The sequence below is a fragment of the Hevea brasiliensis genome, chromosome 4 (assembly GCF_030052815.1).
Source record: "Hevea brasiliensis isolate MT/VB/25A 57/8 chromosome 4, ASM3005281v1, whole genome shotgun sequence".
In the NCBI taxonomy this organism is placed as follows: Eukaryota; Viridiplantae; Streptophyta; class Magnoliopsida; order Malpighiales; family Euphorbiaceae; genus Hevea; species Hevea brasiliensis.
In genome coordinates, this window is record NC_079496.1 from 10867799 (window position 1) to 10885430 (window position 17632).

Sequence of the window (17632 nt, forward strand, 5' to 3'; positions counted from 1 at the left end):
ATACCCTCACCCTTATCTAGGGTGGCTACACTGTCATAACTCATCATTTTGTATTCACGCCTTGCACTAGATAGGCAAGTCACTTAGCCCCATACTGTTAAAAACATAGAAAATCTTGGAGTGTGTATCCCCATGGCAGACCTCAACATGTCTGCTAATTCTAGTTTCCGTCACCATGTACTTCACAAAATCGAGGTGCTAAACTGAAGCACTCTTATACTACCCGAGGAATAATGCAAAATCTAGAAGCAAGAAATTACAGAAAAAGATGAAACAGAATCCTATACTCTGCATGTAACATCCTAACAAGACTCCTTTTACACTCCCAAGTATACTCTTTCCCATGAATCGGGAGCCTAAGCTCTGATACCATAATTGTCATGACCCAATGTATGAGCTGGACTAGCACTAGGACTTGAGCCAACCTAAAGCCCCCGAGGCCCGTAGTAAGCCTAACTATTCCTTAACCCAATCCTAAGGCCCATATTGAGCCCAATTTCAAGAAATCATCCGGATAGAATCCGGCTATAACATGGACCATCCAACGGGGAGCTTTTTACTCACCCAACCTGTAAGCACAATATATATATATATATATATGTATAACAATTTAGAGATCTCAGCTCACCCTCCACAAACTCATAACAATACTAATTCAAATGGGAGCTCAGCTCCCTCACTCAACCCAATGATCATCCATGCATACTCATATATCATGCTTACAATTCCAGTTAATACATACATACAGATCCAAATGAATAAATCACTAATAATAATAATACATGCGGAGTTCTAGAACATAATAAAATAATAAAATACAATTAAATGCCGATAGTAGCTCTGCGAAGAAGAAAGCAGGTTAAACTCAATAAAGGACCTCCTGTATCTTGGAAAAATAGATGAATTTGAGTGAGCGTTCGACTCAGAGAGTAAAATATCAATTTTAAGTACAATTTCTATAGCTATCTAAAGCTAATGCATCCTAAAGAGTGGAATGTAATACCTACATAGTTTTCATACAAATCACATCATAAGCAACAAAAAGGTAATTTGGAGCACTCACACACCCATATAATATTCAAACAGTACATATATGGGAGCTGATCCCCCTATACAGTTCTCTCAATCCAACCTCTGCCAGCGAGTACATCTCAAGCCGGACTTTCTCTTAATAGACTAAATGCGGGGGCCAGCAAGATCATCTCGAGCCGTGCCAACCCCGGCTTATCCATAAAAGGATCAAGTCCTAGCGAGTGAAGCTTCAGCCATGTCTTCCCGTACCATTAATATCCAATATCACATACCACACGCACGCTAACACACGCACACTGCTCCAAATTACTATAAAACAACATTCATAACATTTTATCAAATAAAGATACAATATAAAACGTGCCTAGTATTTAACTACATAAATATATATTTATAAGTGATGAATGGGCATGTCTGAACATATAATAATATTGAAATCATAATTAAAATCAATATTTTACTCACAGATGTAAACCGAGGTCACTGTAGTGGCTGGGCGGAGGAGGAAGGCTATCCCGGCTCACTTGACAATTATATTACAATTATTTAATATAATTGACTCAATATAAACTTAAAAAGAATAAAAAATATCCTAAGTTGTGCCGACAATCCGACAGAGTTTTTCCTATACCTAGGACCTACTCAACCTATAAAGTAGTTCAAATCACACTTCTAAAGCCACACATAATCTCAACAACAACACATGGTCCCTCCTGGGCCCTCAAACTCAGGCAAATCTCACATAATCTAATAATTTAATTATAAGGTTTAAAAAGGATATTTTGCAAAAGTCATTATAGCTAGCTCTAAAAATTTTAAAATTTTGTTTCGCGGTCCTTAGCAATATTATAGAGCTAATGCAAAAGGAATTATAATTTTCTAGCTACCCATGAATATTTTATGAAATTTTATTCTAAACCCAGCACTATAAAATTGAAGAAACTCAGAGTTCGGATTTACCTATGCCAATTCTGACGCTTGAAAGGCGTCCGGAGCGTCTGAAAATGGTGGGATAACCTATTACTTTGACCCGGTTCCAAAGTGATTCCGGTAGCTTATCTGCTTGGCCCGAAATTACAGATTCGGGTCACGATCAAATTGCCATGAAATAAAAGTACCTACGCAAAGCCCACAATACCAAGGCTTAGACTAAAATATTTATATTTATATAAAAAATAATTATTTGAAAATTAGAGGTGTTACAAAACAGCACTGTTGTGTGTCACATGCCCTATCAACTGTGATGTTGTTGCTATTTCATCTTCAAATGCAATACCAATTTGAAATGATTGTGGGTGAGGAAGTCAGTTTGTGAGAAAATGATAAAAGAGGGCATTGTGGGCTTCGGGTATGGGAAAGCGATGACCTTTGAACATGACACATAGGAAAGCATAAAGGGCGAAGGATTGGATCGCAAGAACAAAGAAAGGAGTAGGTGTGTGGGAGGAGTTGGGGGAGGAGGGAGAAGGCAGGGCAAAGGGGCTAAGGGAAAGATAATTAATGGATAAAGGGGATGGTAAAAAAGGATAAGAAGAGGGAGAGGAAAGGTAAAGAGTTATAATAAAAAATAAATTATACTTGAAAAATGTTGAATTGATAGAAAGATAAAAAAAGATATGGTATATTCTTTATATCTAGGAGGAGATAAACTAAGAATAAATTTAAGGGGTGTGAGAAATAAAATAGTTACAATTTAATTAAAGTTCTCACCTCCATCTTCTTACACCTTAGTGTAGGAAAAATTGAGATTTGAAAGATGAGAAAAGATAAGGCTTACTTTATTTACTTTTACCCTCTATTAATTTTATTTTCCAAACATAAGGTATATAAACTACTTCCTGTTCTTATAACTTTATTTACCAAACATACCCAAGGGAAGAGGTTGGGAGAAGATATGGTATTTGAAATTAGAAATTTGATCTTTTTATGTTGGACTAATGATAAAATATTTTAAAAATTAAAAAAAATCATTTTGTACAGATAATCGAGTTGTAAAGACTAATCAAAATTCCCGAGACTAACTAACAAATAATAACAAAACTAACTGACCGAAAGTAATTCACCCATTATTTTTTCTTTCATATGTAGGGGTGGCAATTTTAGACACGACCCGTGAATACGATATGAACATGACACGAAAATATAGGGTTTGGGTTAGACTTATTTGTGTTGGTGTCGAATTCGTATCGACCCATTTATGACACGGTTATAATCGTGTCGTATCACGGGGTTAACCCACTAATCCGACTTGACACGTTTATAACACGATTTGTCAGGTATTGACCCGTGACCCATTAACCCATTTGTCCCGCTATAACCCATGAACCTACTTATATAGCGTGTTAAATGGGTTAAGTCGTACTAAACCGTGTTAAATGGGTTATTTCGTGTTAAATGAATCATGTCGTATTGAATACACCTAATACAATTTAATATTAATCGTGTCATGTCGTGTAACCCGTATAATAGAAAGATCATGTTCGTGTTTAAATTTTTGACTCGATTTATTAATCGTGTCGTGTTCATATCGATCTTAATCGTATTCATATAGCGTGTTGACACAACACAAACACGACCCATCAATCCGAATTGCCACCCCTATTCATATGATAATATTCATTAGGCTTTTACTAACATCCTACTTAAATCAAAATATATTGGTTTGGTTTCTTACAATTTCTGAACCATTCCATTTCATTATTTATGATATTATTATAAATTTAAAAATTTGGTATTTTACATACGACAATATTCATTAGGCTTTTACTAACATCCTACTTAAATCAAAATATATTGATTTGGTTTCTTACAATTTCTGAACCATTCAATTTCATTATTTATGATATTATTATAAAATTTAAATTTTGGTATTTTACGCGAATTAACAAAAATGCTAGTTGGCTCATTCCCTCCATCTATATTTTGATAAAATACTCTACACACAAATTAAAAGTACTTGATAAAAAAGAATTCATGTAAATGCTTCTGTAATATTGTTCATTCCCCATGATTGCCGACTCATACATTAACGTACCTGCATATATTCTGCTTTACCACTGTTAGTGTGCGTGTTGCATATTCAATGGAAGCAATACCAAGTCATAAATAGGCAAGTTCAAATGCCCTGCGAATAGGTTTAAAGGGCTAACGTCCATTATCATAATATATTCTGTTTTCGCAGCATCACCAAATAGTCCAATTGATGAAGGATTATTGTCATAATACATGGATTTCAATAAAATATGCATCTCTAAAGATATTGAAACTTGAAATAGTTTGTGCCAATGTTAAACTAGAGAGATAATATTAGGTACCAACTAATCCACTCACTGAGAGGACCACTTCTCAAACTGTGATTCATGGCAATGTGGGTCTAACCAGTCCCTGGGAGAACCCTTTGCCATATTGGGACTTCCCCTCCCTCCACCTACTAGCTCTCGCAGATTCTCTAACTTATTTTCCCTCCCTGTTCCAGAAATTCTCCTATCTGCTTCCTTCAGTTTCTGCTTGAACCGCTGTTTACGACCAGAATGGTTCAGCTCTTGCTGCTTTGATTGCGAAGGTGGAGCCCCGTGAGGTCCTAGGTAAATGTTCTCTTCTTTTTTAGCCTGCAGAAGGAGGATAGTTGCACAGATAGATTATAGCAATTATCTTCATGTACGCATACCCAAAGTCTAAATCACTGGCATTTTGAGCAACTACTAGTATGAATTTCACAATTGCAATTGACCTTTGGAGAAGGAGGTTTTGATGGTTCTACTGCAGAAGCATCAGGTCTCCCGTGATCTGGCCCTTCTATTCCCAAGCTTGGAATCACAAATCCATCAGTGTCTAGAACAAAGCACACAAGTTAAGAAATTGCCAGCATAGAAGGTATTCCCTTCAACAACTTTCACAAATTGCAAGATGCTGATACTAGAGATTAGAAAGAGAGAGCAACCACCCCATTGCAAAAGACAACCAAACCCACATAAATTATAAACGAATATTAGTTAAACAAAAAAAAAAAAAACATTCCAATTTCTGTCTCTCTTTCTCGCACACATGTGCACAAATCAAATGCCAGCAGCATGATTTAACCAAGCTAAAAAGAAATTATCCAAGCTATGGGCTTGTTGGCCTCTTCTCCAAAACCAAATGATGCCAACTGAATATTTTTGGATACCGCCAAGGAACCAACAAGATAGGCCATGACAGGGAGCACATCATTGTCAACTAAATTGCTAAGTTTGCATACACATTCCACATAGGAAATCTAAATCAGTATTCAGGACATGTATCTGCCAAAACAACTAAGTGCAAAATCATGTTTGTTATCCAGCCACCTGAGAGCTGAAGCACACTTTCAGTTACAAGAGACCCAGCCATCAAATTCAAGTAGAACAGGGTCCAGAATTACAAAAGGGGAAAAAATACATGAAAGATATTGAATTTGAAAACAAAAAGGAAGGCCCAGATAAAACGCGTAAAGCATCCATATAGTGTCCAATTGGCATGAAACACTCTTCAATAAGAAGTGAGTGCATTACTTGATTAAATTCAATAAACGTTCATTCTTTAATTTCATTTTGCATAATGTGTAACAAACACCAGCCATAGTGCATACATTCAAAAAAAAAAAAGTAAACTACTGCATAAATTTGAAACAAAAAGTAAACTACAGAACAGTTGGCATCTAATTGCTGCATTCAAAGCAACTGCATTCTGACATTAAACTACTGAACTCATATACCTGTGCTTAAGAGAATTAACTATACTGCTAAACCCAGTTATCATCATGAACAGAGATAGTGGATTTTGCCCATAAATAATTACAATCGCTACATAAACAAAGATATTTAACTAGTAAGCCAAACACACCATCATCCATTGATATCATGATCAACTATTAAAAAGAATACCATCTATAAAAAAGTGCTATCATTGCAAAAGCAACAATTGCTGTGTCCAAACCACTGGATGCAACACTTGTTGTACAATAAATTGCTTTGTGGCACAAACAATGGTTCCATCCATTTTGAAAGCAACTTCTCTAGCAATGCAAATTTTTTTGTATCAACATTCAACATAACTTTTCCCAGCTTGCACGTGTTTTTCTTCGTATGAAACTTCTACTTTCATTAACCAATAAACTTCTACAACCAATTTCCCCTTTCCTATTTTGCTAACTACTCCCTCTCTTTTTCATTCCAATTTATTTGTCTATTATCAAAGTCAAAGCATCATTTTTCTTAACTTTCCTATATTACCCCTTACTTTGTATTATGAATTATTTTATAGAGGGTACAGTATTCATTAAGTGGCCAAGCACTGAAGAAAACTAAATTTAGGAATCTCAAAGTTTATGTTACATCACTCTATTATTGTTTTTCTTAAACAGTGCACTGAATCAAAGATCTCAGCGAGGACAATATTTGTGGGATGGAGAAAACATAAAAGTTCAAATTCAATCTCAAAACTTTAAATCAACAAACCGTCTATAAATACTTTGATAACTTCTCAAATAAATTTGGATAGCAACGAATTTGACACAACTCAACTCAACTCAACTCGACTAAGCCTTTATCCCAAAATTTTTGGGTCGGCACATTAAAAAAAAAAAAAAAAAAGCAGCAAAAACAATAAACTCTAAGCAATGAAGCCTATATAAGAAAAGCAACAGCATAATAGAAAACATATCTAAATTACCATATAACCTTCACATTCACAATCTCAACACGGATCATAAAAACCAAAAAACCAAATTTCGCATAATCACAAAAATGAAATCCAATTTCTTAGCAACCCCGTTTAATTGCCACGGACAGCCATTCTAATCACATACCAAGTTTAACACAATCAAAAGCTTAAAAAAGGCCACGAAGATCCAAACATTTTTCTCTCTTTTTTTTTTTTTTTTTTTTCGCGTGAACCAAACAGAAAGGAAAGAAAGTGAGGAAAATACCCCATTCATCTTCTTCGTCATTGACTGGGGAAGTGTTGTGCGATTGAGAGGGGTCCATGGGACGCTGATGATCATCGATTTTAAAGGCCACAGGGCGCTAAAGCCCAGAAGAGATCAGATCAGATGGCAAAAAATCTGTAATCTTGTGATGGTTAACAAACGCAGGCAGCTTATTATATATTGTAAACTAAGAATCTCCAAATATGCAAAGTTTAGATGCTATTGCAGAGAAATTAATTAAATCAAAACCCTAACCCTAGAAGTAGATACTGGAAGGCTCTCTGCGTTAATGGCTGTAATTGTTTTGTGTAATTTTTATTACAGGAATTGCCCCCACTTTTCCTTGAAGGTCGGCTCGGGCGCGTGCAGATGATTGAAGGCAGTTTCGTCATTCTGGTAATATTGGAGGACATAAGTTGACCCGTTACCGTATGCTGGATTGACAGTCGTTATTTCAAGTTGAACGACCGTTCAGTTTTGTCGACGGTCCGATTTGAACTGGGGCACAAGATCGATTATAAATTAATTTTACAATAAATGTTATTTTTATTGTATTGTTTATTTATATTTTAAATTGTTAATTCACATCATTTTTTGCCGTCCTTTACCTCCTAATGGAAATTTTTAAGTTAAATCTATGAATAACATTAGTCTATCTATATAAATATATAAAAGCAAATTACAAATTTGGCAGTTCCTCTCAATTTTAAATATATTTTTTAATTTTTATAAAAAAATAAAAAAATAAAAAATAATTTTCTTACTCTTATATAACAACTTTTAATTAAGAAAAATAAGTGATTTTTAATTAAAATTAATTTATTTATTACTTAATAACTTGTCAAATTACTCCTCAATTCTCATTTTAGCTTTTGATTTACAAACATAACAATCGCTGCAGTAGCAATTTTCTCAATCTTATTTAGTAATTTTAATTTTTAATTAAAAAAAATAAATTTTAATTATAATTGATTCATTTATTATTTGAAACTCCTCAGAGAATACATCTATTTCTATTTTAGCTTTTGATATCTCTTCATTGCAATCCCATAATTATAATTTAACGTTTATACTTTTTTTTCTTATTTTAAATTAGCAACTTTTCATTAAGAAAAATAAGTGATTTTTAATTAAAATTAATTTATTGATTGCTCGATAACTTATCAAATTATTCCTCTATTCCCATTTTAGCTTTTGATATACAAATATTGTAATTCTGATAATAGTAATTTTCTCGCTCTTATTTAGTAATTTTTAATTTTTAATTACAAGAAATAAGTAAATTTTAATTATAATTGATTTATTTATTACTTGAAACTCGTCAAAGTACACATCAATTTCTATTTTAACTTTTGATATCTCTCCATTGCAATTCCATAATTGTAGTTTAACGTTGGTACCCTTTTTTTCCTCTCCTTTTAAACTCCTAAAGTATTTAATTATTTTCATAAAAGAGCAATTAAAATGCTTAAAATTAATGTTTGTAACATTTTTTCTTCTCTTAAAACTTTCAAAGTATTTAATTATTTCTATGTGAGTTTGAAATTTTAGATTCATTTCATAATTTTTAATCTAAAAAATCAACGTCCTATTTGAGTAATTTTCTTACTGTCTCCCTTTTCCCTGATGCACGAGAGTGAGTGTACTTTACATTGTATTGTTTAATAAATATTTATATTCATAATTCGTCTTACTTTGTTTGATTGCTGATAAGTGAAAGTATATATGAAATTGAAAATGAGATTTGTACAAAAAAGGCTTGGGTGCAGCCCGTGATCTTAGAAAATAAAATTTGATTTTTAGAGTTCCAAAATATGCCTTACTACAAGAAATAGTTTACTAAAAGATGGAATACTCTCTTTTACTATCAATGACCATTTCTATCTTACTCCTATTCAAGTTTACTTATTTTTCTTGCTTTCTAGCAAAATAAGGATTATGGATTCTATCTATTTTCATTTTAAGAACTTTAATTTGTAGTTCTACAGTAACTGATTTCTTTCCATAAAATTTAATATATATAATGATTGTAATGCATTTTAGGTAAATTCTCTTTACTTTAGTTATAAATTAATATTTTTTATATATTTTTTTTCCTTTCCCTTTTAAAATTTTAAAGTATTCAATTGTTTCTATATGAGATTAATCAAACTAATTTAATAAATTTAATAAATCACTTTATTCCTTTTTATAGAAACAAAAGAAAATTTTAAGAAATAAAGCTGATGACCATGTATATTTTATTAATTTACAAATAATAATTATTTTTAAGCATTTGAAAACATTAATTATAAATATAATATTTTATAAAAGCAAATAATATTTGCACATAAAATTTCACAGAATCATTTATAACATAGATAAATAAAATATTCAACGTAAAAAGAAATCAACACATGTAAAATTCTTAACTATACATGCAAACAATGTAATATAATTTATAACTCAATCTAATAAAATCATTAATATTTAATCATAATTTGATTATTATTAGTATGACTCATTTCACAATGCTCAAATTAATCAAAATAATATATAAAATATATAAAAATATATTTGCTAATTTTATTATTTTCATACTAAAAAATAAATTATTAATAATATGAACTTGCGCATCTCACAAGCATGATACTAGTTCAGTATAACAGTGTTATTTAGAGGAGAGCATTCGGTCTACTCGGTTTCAAACCAAACCAAATTTGAAAAATTGAAAAACCGAATTTATGTAAAACCTTACCTGAAATCAAATTGAATTGAGAAATAAACTGAATCAAACCAAATCAAATAGGTTTGATTCGACTCGATTCAACTGTTTTGTTCAATCCCAACAAATGCCAGTTTCAATAGCTCCATGGCCATCGATTTCAAGCAAATTTGAACCAAACAGACACAGAAGCATGGAATCTCAATAACCAAATTAATAACAAAACCAACAATTCTAACAATCAAAAATTGCAAAAACTAATAATTTCAACAATCAAGCATAAATATATACAAAACCCAACAATTTTAACAATGAAATATTATAAAACCCCTGCAACTGCTATAATCCATAAAACCCAGTTCTTGAACAACTAAACAAAAGCCAACGAGGTGAACCACCTCTACCCAGAAGCAACAACCGACAAGGTTTCGCATTAAGACAATAGAAAATGTTAATCCATTAATGGAAGAAGAGATGGGAGACAAGATGGAAAACTGGCGATGAATCTGTGGATGCATCAAATCTGGAGATGAATTTGCCCAAAAGCATTGAATCTACGCATTTGCCCAAAAGAATTTTAAAAATCGAACCAAACCGATCACTAAGAGACAACCAAACTGAATCAAAACGATAAATATTAGTTTGGTTCAGTTTTAAACCAATCAAACCGAATTTTATAAGATTTCATATTTTCAACATTAAATATCAATAACAAAAACATAAAAAAAAACTTAGAAATCAGAACTAAAAAATCTTAGAGTTTCCTTGATTTATATATAAAATTTTGTTTCAGTTCGGTTCGATTTTTTTATTTTTACGAAAATAATTGAACCGAATCGATTAATCAAAATTATCAAAATTTATAAATCGAATCAAACCGATTAAATTTTAAAACTGAACCGATTAAATTAAATTGATTTGATTCAGTTCGCTATTTCAGTTCAGACCTAAATCTGCTCAACCCTACTCCTTTACATTTTGATGGTTGCGAGGGTGCCTTCTACCAGGTCGAGTTATGGGTAAGATCTTTGCCAACTAGGCTTTGCAGAAATGCAGGCTTGAGCATTCTTGTGTTGGGTTGAGTCTAGTTTTTTAGTCTGAAATACTTGTTTTCGGCCTTGTATTTTCGGCAACAAAACCTATTTATGATCCACTTGTATGATAAGCCTTAGGCTTCTACCTTAATGAAATATCTTTTATCTTAATTTACAAAAAAGTAAGAATGAGATAAAATTATTAGGTGCAATTATTATAATTAATAAATAAAATTTAATTATTAATTATGATATAACTCACAATAATCAATACAATACCCATAATATATTGGTATTCTAAAATTTCTCAACGACAAGAGCAACAACATAACCCATGGAGGAAGGATACGGTAACCGTGTGTGTGTGTATTGAAGTTGCAGAGATCGAAGTCTTCGAGTCAAAATCATAGGAAACAATGCATATCTGTATTATTTTTACCCTTACATAATTGTTTAGACAAAACTGCCCACATGTAGAAAAATAGAAAGAAAATTGTGCTCTCCACTCTCCACACGCATAATTACACATCAAGTGCACGAGCCACGGTGAGATGATTTAGGTAACCTTTACGAGGTCAAAAGATTGGGGACTTTACTTTTGTTTCCTCTGCACTTTTTCTGCCTTCAACTAACCATACCATAAAGCAGAGTGGTTCATTTCATCCCTCAAATAACAAGCCACATATTCACATATCACGGAGAATGCTGGAAATGGATGATAATATCACAAATGATGTTGTTTTACATATTCAATTTTCATGATCGTCTGGCCCGCTTTATGCTCATTTCGATAAATTCATTTTCCTGACCAAGTTTAATGGCACACCCACAAATATTGTTCTCAAAACAAGATTCTGGCTAAGATTTTATGCCTGTGAGATGCAGTCAATGTCATTCCACAGTGGCTACATGAACCTAACCATTTTCTTTCATTGGATATGTTTTCATGTGTGAATCATAAGACCAAATGGTGCATGGCATTACAAGCCAAACTATCTCTTCAAAGAAATGGGACTCCATTAAGACACCTCCAAGGCTTGCTGTAGCGGAGAATGGACCAGTATAATTATATCATTACACTTTGATGGTGTAATTGCAGACAACAGAAAATGGGGCATCATCGCTTATTACTGTGCTCTTTTTGGTAATTAGGTTCCTGACAAATTTGCAGCAATGGCATTTACTTTGACTGGGATAAAAGGATGGATTTTTACTCAACTTGTTAGGTTTAATTTAATATGATGTAGACAATGTATTGGACCTATTCTGTAACAGAAAACCTTTTTGAGAATAAAGATTTTCTTTTGGTAATGGGTTTTGTTTGATTGTGGGTAACTTAAAAGGGAGTGACAAGTAAATGAACACCGTATAGTATACGGGCTTTTGGTTTATTGAGTTTTGTGTTTGGTGGGTGTCATGGTGCCGCGTGGAGAGCACATATGTCTTACACTGGCGCATGGATTCGGCAATTCCAGAGATTTGAGATTGAGAAATGATAATAGTTTTGGTCTTTTCAAGAAAAACTAGCAGCAGATAGAACGAACAGTTTGGTGTTAAGAGAAAGCAAAAAACCCAGTTTTGTTTTCTTTCGAGCAGGAGCCCTGTGAGAGAGAAGAACCACCCCGATTTCAGTGCAAGAAATTACACAAGGGCTATCTCACTCTCATTTCTTTAACCAGCCAGATTCTTGTGTTCTGCTGCCTCGTAACTTAGTCCAGGTATGCAAGTACGGCTTTTCATCTTCTCTTCTGTATCCAATCTCCTCTCACTGCAGATGAGTACCTTTCTTTAATTTAAGTTTGGTTCCTCTCAAAACATTAGACAGAGAAGGAGCTTTTCATTAGCCTTTTTATACAGATCTATTTCTTTCCTTTTAGCCCATTTCAGAAAGCTCTTTCTGATCCCTGGAAAAGAATGGGACAAACAGCTGAGAATCGTATCTCATCTTCACAGTGTTTCTTCAAACTTTCATTGCTCTGTGTTGCAGTCTTTGTCCCTTCTCTAATCTTCATTTGCTTCCTAACTTTTGGGTTCTCTCCTCTCCTTGTAACAATCTCTATTTTGCTCGCATCAACCATTCTCATTCTCACATTCTCAAAGAGAAAGGTGATTACTGTTGCGAATCCAAGTCCAGCACATGATGATGAAGTTTCCATGTCTAGTCCTAAGGACCTACTTGTAAAGGAAGTTGAACAGGTGCTAAACCCAGAAGTGGAAGCTGTTACTCTGTGCAGTGCTGCCCAGCAAAGTGAAGTTAGTGACAACCATGAGTATCAAGTTGAATCGACAGATTTCCCTTCAGCTAGCGAAAGTGGTGATGATTACTCAGAGAGTGAAAATTTTGAGCTCAATTGGGTGTCTTTCAATAATGTGCGGAAAAATGTATCGATCTCTGAAAGTTCATTCTCTTCTGATAATAATGAGGATGAAGATGATAATCTCATTGAAATCAGTTTTCCAGATAATAATTCTGTTGAGTTGAATGAAGATTCAGATGAAAAACTGCAGACAGAGTACTTACCTGAGTCCATTTTCGGGCAAGAAGGTCTAATGGAGCTATTAGCGGATATTAATGAGGTGAATGAGGAAGATAACTTGATTGAGATTGACCTTTCCATGGGCTCCATAAAGGGCTGAAGCATAGGCCAGCCAATCTACAAAAGGTCAAATTGTTATAAATTTTCTTTTGCTGTAACTGAGGTTGATGCTAGGGTCTAGAGTTTAGGTCTAGGATAACTTGTTCTATTATGTTTTGTGATGCTTGTGTTTCTGTAAAGCTTCTGCAATACTATTAACTGGGCTTATATCACAACATTTGATATTGTTTGGAGCGGGTGATCATTCTCTTAAATTCACCAAGAATCAAATGCAGAACAACAACCAAGTGCTAAATCATATTCACTTGCCATGTTAAGTATTTAGAATCATTACTACTTTACCAGTAAGAGATTGGAGTTGACAGTATGCAGTGGAAGCAAACTTCAGGTTTCAACCTGATGATTAAAACAGAACCTGGAAAGCAGTTTCCGGCATGTCCTTGCACACAGTTTTCTATTGACTCCAGTAGATTGGAAAGTACCAAGACCTCTGGAAAAAAATGGTGATGCTCCAAGGCATTTAATAAAAATATATATTGACATAAAATCATCAATGCATAGAGAAAACGTAAGACACATAGATTTCATCATCAACATTATTTCAAACACAACTCAACCAAAAATAATCATTGTCAACCTTCTACGCACTAAAAAAATGATGTTCTAATCCTTATAAAAGAATAGTGATCAATCTACCTAATGTCACTGCTTCAGTATTTTATCGCCAGAATTTTCAGATCAAACATTCAGAGGTATGGTACAGCCTTCAGAAACGTTTGCAATGAGCGTCTTGCATTATACTTTCACAACTCTGGACAAAGATCTTGGCTAGCCAAATCTTCATTTGATGCCAAGAAACTCTTAACCAGATACTATTCGTGTCAAACCATTCTCTGACAGATACTTCATACTTCCCTCATCTCGCTGTTGCATAAAATGGTTACAATTGTGTGACCAGGACCAATTGACTCTGCAACTCTAACAGCCCCCAAGCAATTCATGGCTGAAGAGCTCCCAACAAAAAGGCCATTTTTAAAAAGATACCAGAAAATAGTTCAAGTTAGAAATAATGTGAAAAATGTGAACAGTTTTGTTTTTTAATTATTTATTAAATGGAACCATAGTGCCATGGGATATGAACTGCAAGGGAACAATATCAAGTGTTGAGGTAAGTAATTTCATGCAAAATGCCAACTGACAAGGGTAGGATCATTTCACAATTTTTCTCAAACTATGAAAGCCACTAAGAAAGTTTCCATTTTGAGGTAAATTGAAAGACACAAATAGAAACGGGTAAGGATCAGCAGAAGCGTGCAACAGACCATTCTAACTTGGTAAGCAACCATAACATCCACCGGGACATTGGTTAAAGCTTTTGGAGTGACTTATTTTCTTAACTGGCCATTTTTAAGGAAAAAGTAATGAAACTAGTAAAGAGGGCAGAGTGAGAACTAACCTTGATCAACAGCCTCCTTATTTGTGCCTCTAAAAGCACCATTAAGTTTTGCCATCATAAAATTCTACGTTACCCTGTTAATTCCAATTCCTTCTGTTATTATGTCAAATGGATTCTTTAGCCTTTTCCATTCAGCCTTCTTTTTAGTGTACGCGTCTACATGACGCCTCTTGTTAACCTTATTGAACAAACCAGAACCAAGAGGATCTATGAGAAAGAACTTGGTATTTGAATTCTTTTCCTGTACAAAACATAACAGCCATATATGAGACTTTCCTAACACCTAGAGGACAAAATTAAGAGGCAAGGGAGCTTGACTTGCAGGAACCTAGAAACACCCGACGCAGTCCCACCAGTTCGTGCAGCTGCCACAAATGCACCTAAACTGCCACAGGTTTGTTTCAAAATCTCACGTCCAGTACCCATTTAGTGGGCCATAAAATTTGCCAAATTTTCAAATTGATCAGCAAAGAAACCACCATTACAATAGCTTGAGAAAATTAGACACTGTTTCTCTTCGTCAGATCTATAACCATTAATATTCTCAGGGTCTCCATCAATTTGGCCGTCTTTTCTAAGCTTTGATGCTAATTCATTTGCTTCTAATGCCCTTCGGCTAGCAACATTGACATAGTGGTCTTGGTGTGTATTTGAAACTGGTCTGACCCTTTCAACAGTAGCTCCCAAACCTTCAAGAATTTGAGACCAAAAAAAAAAGGTTCAAGCGAAACAAATTTAAGTTTGTTGCAGAATATAAAAGACAGTTTAAAAGAACGCAGAAGAGAAAAGAGGATTCATGTGCATGAGTTCTCAAAAGAAGGAGACTCTCTACCCCCCCTCCCTCCCTCTCTCTCTTTTCTCTTTCTCAAATGGACATACATAACAACAAAACTTTCAATAGATGCCCGAGAAAAAAATGGAGAACTTCTAAAGTTTATTGTGACTTTCCTCTAAACCTCATCTAAACGGTGTATGGTACAGGTATCCTCGTGCAAGAAGACCCATCAAGGAATGTGAGATCTCAAATACATCCTAAAACATTTTTATCTAACTGATTCTTTCTACAGGCCATCCAATCTTCAGATAACAACACTATCAAATGGCCCGTGAAGCAAATATAGCCAATAGAAGCCTTAAATGCTGTGGCATGGGATTATATAAAAAAATTAATTTGTTTATGTAAAAGACAATGTACTCTTACCTTCTCAATAGCAACATCGTCCGGGATAACCACATGGCATCAGCATCCTTAAGCAAGAGCCACAGTAGCAATGCTAATAGCAGTGCTGGCACTTCCCTCAGTAACGACTCCACCGTAAGCTAGCCGGCTGGATTCCAGAGCCTGTTCAGAGCCATAGATTAGGAGGGGAAATAAACATAAGACACATAAGCAAATCATTAAGTACTTGAACAAATAATGTCAGTCAACCATCTGACCGTTAAACTAGTTTCAGTCCCTTCGCCAAAGACTAACATATTGAGACAGACTTTCACAATTCAAAACTGAAATGGCAACTTGTGGAGCGTGGGAAGACAAGTGCTCATCAAACAAGTTCCCTTTTACCATTCACTGATACTAAAAATATCAAGTATCTATGTTGGAACCATCTAGCTTCAATCTCCAAAAGAACTTGCAGCAGCCATCTTTATTTGTAGACAAGCAGGTGAATGAATTCCAAGTTAATTTCTTAGGCTTAAGCTATATGGAAGGTTAAATATGTGGTGGTACATCAATTTTCATGTTACAACTGTTCAACCTGCTATCTAATCAGAATACTTGGTTACGGTGCTGTTCTTGTGAATGCGTTTTATAAAAAAAAAAAAAAAAATTTCCTTTATAATTGATAAAATTAAACTGCGAAGTCATTACTATTATGATACATCCTATTTTCTGAAGTTATCCATCTGCAGGCTCATCATCTACATGCCAAAAATATCAAAACTATGATTCCCAGCTTTAAATTGTTAAATTGATGAAAACATTGAAATAGCTTACCCCTTCTATTATTTTCAAAGCAACCCTATCTTTCACACTGCACCATGGAATCAGACACTCGCACTTCCCAAGAATCTAAACAAAGAAAGAAGAAGAACAAACAAATAAAGTAGCTATTTATAATGAAAAACTGATCAATAACGAAACAAGCGCAACACCCAATTGAAAACATGAAGGAACTTATTGGAGAGAGTACATAAGCATGATGAGTAATTGGAAACTTCATGAATCATTGATCAATGACCATAAAATCAAAGGAAAGAAACCATAGCCAAGCCTGATCAAGATCATCATATACCATATATACATTTAAAACTTAACTTTAGCAAAACTACATCGATTAGATGCTAGAATGGATTGGAAATTGGGAAGTAGAAAACTTACTTCACAGCCGGTAGCTTCAGAGAGGCCATCGATTCTATCAAGGGTGTATTACCCACAGCATCAATGAGTCCATTTTTTTCAGCTTCCTCTCCTTTGAAAGCGACAATTGGGTTGTTTTCTTGGACGTGTATTTACATAGCATGCAAAGAAGGCACTGCCATGGACAGCCCCCAAAGTCTTGAAATTAAAATTTTACCTCTAAACTTTTGTATATATATATATATATATATATATATATATATATATATATATATATATATATTTTTAAATTACTGTTTATTTCACTAATTTTTTTAATTAAAAATTTATTTATAAATTTTAGCATATTTAAAAAAATATTATTTACTCTTCAAAATATTATTTTTTTAACCTCTATATTTCTGTATAAATTTCATTCATATTTTATATTACTAATTTTTTTCAAAACATACATACGGTTTTTTATATTCAGTTGTATATATTTATAATTTAATATTTTTATATGA

General features: G+C 33.7%; 2 protein-coding genes and 1 pseudogene across 2 annotated transcripts; 1 reads left to right on the plus strand and 2 right to left on the minus strand.

Annotated features, from left to right (window-relative positions):
- Nucleotides 1-4146: 4146 nt before the first annotated feature.
- Nucleotides 4147-7305, minus strand: LOC110647429 (uncharacterized). Its single transcript, XM_021801282.2, has 3 exons — nucleotides 6977-7305; nucleotides 4763-4863; nucleotides 4147-4640 (listed from the first exon to the last, which is right to left on the minus strand). Exons 1-3 carry the CDS (start codon nucleotides 7032-7034, stop codon nucleotides 4359-4361), a joined length of 441 nt encoding a protein of 146 aa, XP_021656974.2. The 5' UTR covers nucleotides 7035-7305; the 3' UTR covers nucleotides 4147-4358.
- A 4781-nt stretch (nucleotides 7306-12086) lies between these two features.
- LOC110647248 (uncharacterized) lies at nucleotides 12087-13544 on the plus strand. The gene is made up of 2 exons (XM_021801173.2): nucleotides 12087-12432; nucleotides 12815-13544. Exon 2 carries the CDS (start codon nucleotides 12869-12871, stop codon nucleotides 13349-13351), a length of 483 nt encoding a protein of 160 aa, XP_021656865.2. The 5' UTR covers nucleotides 12087-12432; nucleotides 12815-12868; the 3' UTR covers nucleotides 13352-13544.
- A 208-nt stretch (nucleotides 13545-13752) lies between these two features.
- Nucleotides 13753-17289, minus strand: LOC110653676 (uncharacterized; annotated as a pseudogene).
- Between the last annotated feature and the right edge of the window lie 343 nt (nucleotides 17290-17632).